Source organism: Taurulus bubalis (genome assembly GCF_910589615.1).
Source record: "Taurulus bubalis genome assembly, chromosome: 10".
In the NCBI taxonomy this organism is placed as follows: domain Eukaryota; kingdom Metazoa; phylum Chordata; class Actinopteri; order Perciformes; family Cottidae; genus Taurulus; species Taurulus bubalis.
In genome coordinates, this window is record NC_136598.1 from 27,887,773 (window position 1) to 27,894,086 (window position 6,314).

The 6,314-nt window shown below is 42.6% G+C and overlaps 1 protein-coding gene across 1 annotated transcript in view; it reads right to left on the reverse strand.

Annotated features, from left to right (window-relative positions):
* LOC306742226 (fibroblast growth factor 12-like) overlaps positions 1-5,619 on the reverse strand; it is a gene marked incomplete at its 5' end in the record, with an annotated part of 10,800 nt that extends 5,181 nt beyond the window's left edge. The window contains 2 exons of the mRNA XM_079224573.1: positions 2,309-2,419; positions 5,415-5,619. Of these exons, the coding sequence (XP_079080699.1) occupies positions 2,309-2,419; positions 5,415-5,619 (316 nt within the window). The remainder of the gene's footprint in view (positions 1-2,308; positions 2,420-5,414) is intronic.
* Between the last annotated feature and the right edge of the window lie 695 nt (positions 5,620-6,314).

Sequence of the window (6,314 nt, forward strand, 5' to 3'; positions counted from 1 at the left end):
CTACATTAACTATATTAACTATAACTATATTAACTTTATTAACTACATTAACTATAACTACATTAACTATATTAACTACATTAACTATAACTATATTAGCTATGACTATATTAAACTATATTAACTATGACTATATTACAACAACAACTATAACTATATTAACTATAACTACATGAACTATACCTTTATGAACTAAGACTATATTAACTATATCTATATTAACTTTGACTATATTAACTATATTAACTATGAGTATATTAACTATAACTATATTAACTATACCTTTATGAACTATGACAATATTAACTATACCTCTATTAACTATGACTATATTTACTATATGAACTATGACTATATTAACTATATTAACTATACCTATATTAACTATGACTATATTAACTACATTAACTATGACTATATTAACTATACCTATATGAACTATGACTATATTAACTATATTACCTATGACTATATTAACTGTAACTATATTAACGATACCTTTATGAACTATGACTATATTAACTATAAGTATATGAACTATGACTATATTAACTATAACTGTATTAACTATAACATATTAACTATACCTTTATGAACTATGACTATATTAACTATAACTATATGAACTATAACTATATGAACTATACCTTTATGAACTATACCTTTATGAACTATAAACTATATAAACTACAACTATATGAACTATGACTATATGAACTATAACTATATTAACTATAAATATATTAACTATAACTATATTAACTATACCTATATGAACTATGACTATATTAACTATATTAACTATAACTATATTAACTATATGAACTATAACTATATGAACTATACATTTATGAACTATACCTTTATGAACTATAACTATATAAACTACAACTATATTAACTATGACTTTATGAACTATAACTATATTAACTATGACTATATGAACTATATATTTTGTGAGAAACATTATATTCAGTATAACATCATCCGGCTGCATGAGCTGCTTGTCACGGTTCAGCGCCACACGTTCTCTATTAGTTGTTTTCATCCTGTCTGCCTGTCTGTGTACTAACTGTCCTGTCATTTCAGATCCTGCTGCACGCCCCCTTCATCAGTCACTCCCTCCTCATCAGCCCTCATTCCTTGCACCTGGCCCATCCCCGTCTCACCTGTAGCACATCCCCTCATTAGTCTTCACTACTTAGGTCCCCTCACTTGCACTTGTCCCCTGCCAGATTGTCTTGTGTTTTTGAACCTAGCGCTCCCTGTGTGTTACCTGTAGTTACCTGTTCAGTAAAAGAATTATATTCTTTATCTCTGTCTTCCGGAGTCGTGCTTTTGGGTCCTTGCGTAATCGGACCGTTACACTGCTGATAAACTGAGAATAAAAGGGGATTTAATCCTGTGGGACATTGAGCTGCAGTGTGGGTGAGGATGAAGAGGATGAAGAGGAGGAGGAAGAGGCCTGCAGCGATGGCTGCTGTTAATCCTCCTTTATTTAACTCAGAGTCAGAGAGAGAGAGAGGGGTGAATCTCCTCTTCCTCCTCTTCTTCATCCTTGTCCTCTTCCTCCTCCTCCTCTCTCTCCTCCTCTTTTTGGTTATTGTTTCAAAACCACAGGATCTAAAAGCAGCTGCATCTGTAATCCTGAGATCATCAGCCTCAGTCCAGAGGGTTCTCACGGAGGGTTCTCACAGAGAGTCCTCACAAAGGGTTCTCACTAAGGGTTCTCACTAAGGGTTCTCACTAAGGGTTCTCACAAAGAGTTCTCACAAAGAGTTCTCACTAAGGGTTCTCACAAAGAGTTCTCACAGAGGGTTCTCACAGAGGGTTCTCACAAAGAGTTCTCACTAAGGGTTCTCACTAAGGGTTCTCACAAAGAGTTCTCACTAAGGGTTCTCACTAAGGGTTCTCACAAAGAGTTCTCACTAAGGGTTCTCACTAAGGGTTCTCACAAAGAGTTCTCACTAAGGGTTCTCACTAAGGGTTCTCACAAAGAGTTCTCACAGAGGGTTCTCACAAAGGGTTCTCACAGAGAGTCCTCACAAAGGGTTCTCACTAAGGGTTCTCACTAAGGGTTCTCACAAAGAGTTCTCACTAAGGGTTCTCACTAAGAGTTCTCACTAAGGGTTCTCACTAAGGGTTCTCACAAAGAGTTCTCACTAAGGGTTCTCACTAAGGGTTCTCACAGAGGGTTCTCACAAAGAGTTCTCACAGAGGGTTCTCACAAAGAGTTCTCACTAAGGGTTCTCACAGAGGGTTCTCACTAAGGGTTCTCACTAAGGGCTCCTGAAAGCTGGAGACTCACTGTTGTCGCTGTTCTCGTCCTTGTTTCCACTGATGGCTCCATCAGGCTGCATCTGCAGGAAGAAGCCCTGCTCGCTGAAGAGACGCGTCACGATGCCCTTCAGCTGCTCCACTGCAACACAACAACAACAACACACACACTTAGAGAGACAACAACGCTGCAAACACACACTTAGCAGGTCTGAGAGCTGCTGAACCATCACCACCATCTCTGCACTCTGGACCCATTTATTATTCAAAGATGTTACAGATTCACCTTGTTCACTCTTCTTCTCTTCCTGTTATCACACTTCATCTCCTTTCATCCTCTGTTATCACACTTCATCTCCTCTCATCCTCTGTTATCACACTTCATCTCCTTCATCTCCTCTTATCCTCAGGTATTACACTTCATCTCCTCTCATCCTCTGGTATCACACTTCATCTCCTTTCATTCTCTGTTATCACACTTCATCTCCTTTCATCTTCTGGTATTGCACTTCATCTCCTCTTATCCTCTGTTATCACACTTCATCTCCTCTCATCCTCTGTTATCACACTTCATCTCCTTCATCTCCTCTTATCCTCAGGTATTACACTTCATCTCCTCTCATCCTCTGGTATCACACTTCATCTCCTTTCATCCTCTGGTATCACACTTCTTCTTTAATCCTGTTATCACACTTCATCTCCTTTCATCTTCTGGTATTACACTTCATCTCCTCTCATCCTATGGTATCACACTTCATCTCCTCTCATGCTGTGGTATTACACTTCATCTCCTTCATCTCCTCTTATCCTCTGGTATCACACTTCATCTCCTCTTATCCTCTGGTATCACACTTCATCTCCTCTCATCCTCTGGTATCACACTTCATCTCCTTTCATCCTCTGGTATTACACTTCAACTCCTTCATCTCCTCTTATCCTCTGTTATCACACTTCATCTCCTTTCATCCTCTGGTATCACACTTCATCTGCTCTCATCCTCTGGTATCACACTTCATCTCCTCTTATCCTCTGGTATCACACTTCATCTCCTCTCATCCTCTGGTATTACACTTCATCTCCTTTCATCTTCTGGTATAATACTTCATCTCATCTCATCCTATTATCACACTTCATCTCCTTTCATCTTCTGTTATCACACTTCATCTCCTTTCATACTCTGAGGATGTAAACAAGATGGCGGCTGAGATCACTCCGACCTAACAAATACAAATACCTCATTGCATCTTTCTTTGCAGCAGCTGGACGATTTATTTATCCTCTTTGGATGCTAACAGTTTCCTCCTGCTTCCAGTCTTTGTGCTAAGCTAAGCTAACCTCACCCCGAACCTTCCGATGAGCCGGACTGAACTATACAACCAGAGGAGTCGCCCCCTGGTGGTCAGGAGAGAGAATGCAGCTTTAACATATGAAGCATAGACTTCTATACAACCAGAGGAGTCGCCCCTGGTGGTCAGGAGAGAGAATGCAGCACAAACACATGAAGTATAGACTTCTATACAACCAGAGGAGTCGCCCCCTGGTGGTCAGGAGAGAGAATGCAGCTTTAACACATGAAGCATAGACTTCTATACAACCAGAGGAGTCGCCCCCTGGTGGTCAGGAAAGAGAATGTAGCTTTAACACATGAAGCATAGACTTCTATACAACCAGAGGAGTCACCCCCTGGTGGTCAGTAGAGATAATGTAGCTTTAACACATGAAGTATAGACTTCTATACAACCAGAGGAGTCGCCTCCTGGTGGTCAGGAGAGAGAATGCAGCACAAACACATGAAGTATAGACTTCTATACAACCAGAGGAGTCGCCCCCTGTTGGTCTGGAGAGAGAATGCAGCTTTAACACATGAAGCATAGACTTCTATACAACCAGAGGAGTCACCCCCTGGTGGTCAGTAGAGATAATGTAGCTTCAACACATGAAGTATAGACTTCTATACAACCAGAGGAGTCGCCCCTGGTGGTCAGGAGAGAGAATGCAGCTTTACACATGAAGCATAGACTTCTATACAACCAGAGGAGTCGCCCCCTGGTGGTCAGGAGAGAGAATGCCACTTTAACACATGAAGCATATACTTCTATACAACCGAAGGAGTCCCCCCTCGTGGTCAGGAGAGAGAATGCAGCTTTAACACATGAAGCATAGACTTCTATACAACCAGAGGAGTCGCCCCCTGGTGTTCAGGAGAGAGAATGCAGCTTTAACACATGAAGCATAGACTTCTATACAACCAGAGGAGTCGCCCCTGGTGGTCAGGAGAGAGAATGCAGCATGAAGCCTTTAATAACTCCTCTGTTGGAGGAGTTGAAGAAGCCTCTGGACTGTAGAGTGTGATTGAGTTGATCAAGCACACGCCGCTGCCTAATGGTTCCTTTAAGAAGCCGTTTGTTGCATTGCCAAGAAAACATGAAGCGGTTGGCAGCAGCGGGGTGTCGGCTAATGAGAGACGCAACTCATAAATGAGTAAATGTTGAAAACATCGGTCCAGCAAACGAGTTCCTCAGGAGGGAACTTGTTACTCTGCAGGAGGTTTCTGTTATTTCATCAAGAGAAAGTCTCCAGAATGAAACAGTCAGCTGATGCTAAGTATTTAAAAACGTTGATGAAAATTATGCAAAGTTTATTAGAAGTCATGGCTGCATTATTAGTCCTGAAACAAGGAATCTAGAGCGGACAATCAAAGCTAGGAAGTGAACCCATCTGGTTCCATATAAAAGCTGAGTAGGAAGTGAACCCATCTGGTTCCATATAAAAGCTGAGTAGGGAAGTGAACCCATCTGGTTCCATATAAAAGCTGAGTAGGGAAGTGAACCCATCTGGTTCCATCTAAAAGCTGAGTAGGAAGTGAACCCATCTGGTCCATCTAAAAGCTGAGTAGGAAGTGAACCCATCTGGTCCATATAAAAGCTGAGTAGGGAAGTGAACCCAATCTGGTTCCATCTAAAAGCTGAGTAGGAAGCGAACCCACCTGGTCCATATAAAAGCTGAGTAGGGAAGTGAACCCAATCTGGTTCCATATAAAAGCTGAGTAGGAAGCGAACCCATCTGGTCCATATAAAAGCTGAGTAGGAAGTGAACCCATCTGGTCCATCTAAAAGCTGAGTAGGAAGCGAACCCACCTGGTTTCCGGCGGACGGGTCTCTTCTTCCCGCTGCAGAAGCGCACTTTGTTGAAGACGCTGAAGATGTGCCTCTCGCACAGCGACCGCGGGTCTTTGCTGGGACTCGTTGCTCGGCGCTTGCCGGGGGCGGCGACCTTTTCGGGGTGGGGTTCGCGGGCCTGCCGCCTCTGTCGGATCAGGGAGCTGGCGATGGCCGCCGCCATCTCCCCGAGAGGCGGGCGGAGCCTGCGAGAGGAAGGGCCTCTGTTGGGTTCGTGGAGTCGGAGGACGTTTTAGGTTTTAGTCCTGGACGACGGACACGTCACAGACGGCGGACACGTCCGAGCCGTGGATTACACCGAGCGTCTGCCGGCTCCTACGGTCGCTCCATGAGAGCGGCGGATGTTCACATATCCACAAGAGAAGAAGAACCGCTGAAGGCTTCGGAATCAGAGAAGAAGAAATCCTTTCGGTTTCATGGTCGACGTCGTCGGCTCAGAGACGAATGGTTCTCGTCACGCAGCTCTGATCTTCCATCACAACTACTTTAAAATCTCTTTCAGATGAAGAATCATCAAATATTAAAAAGGCTGAAATCTTGTTATTTGAAGGATTTAACTTTCTGCCAGTTTCATGGCGATCAAATAAACCAGAAATCTCGAATTTGAGTTTCTACTTTTATTATTATTGTGAAGAAGAAAAATGAAAACCTTACTTTTCAATTCCGATCAGATTAATTATTGATGACTGATGAATAAATCAGGAGATGGATGTCCAGACCTCCTTCTGAGTCTCACGGCGACGGTTCAGAAAGACGCGAGTCCTCGTTTTAAACGCGACAAACCACGGCACGTTGGAGGGGAGAAGCCTCAATGCATGCTGGGTAATGTATGGGTTTGCATGTCAGGGTGTCAGCCCC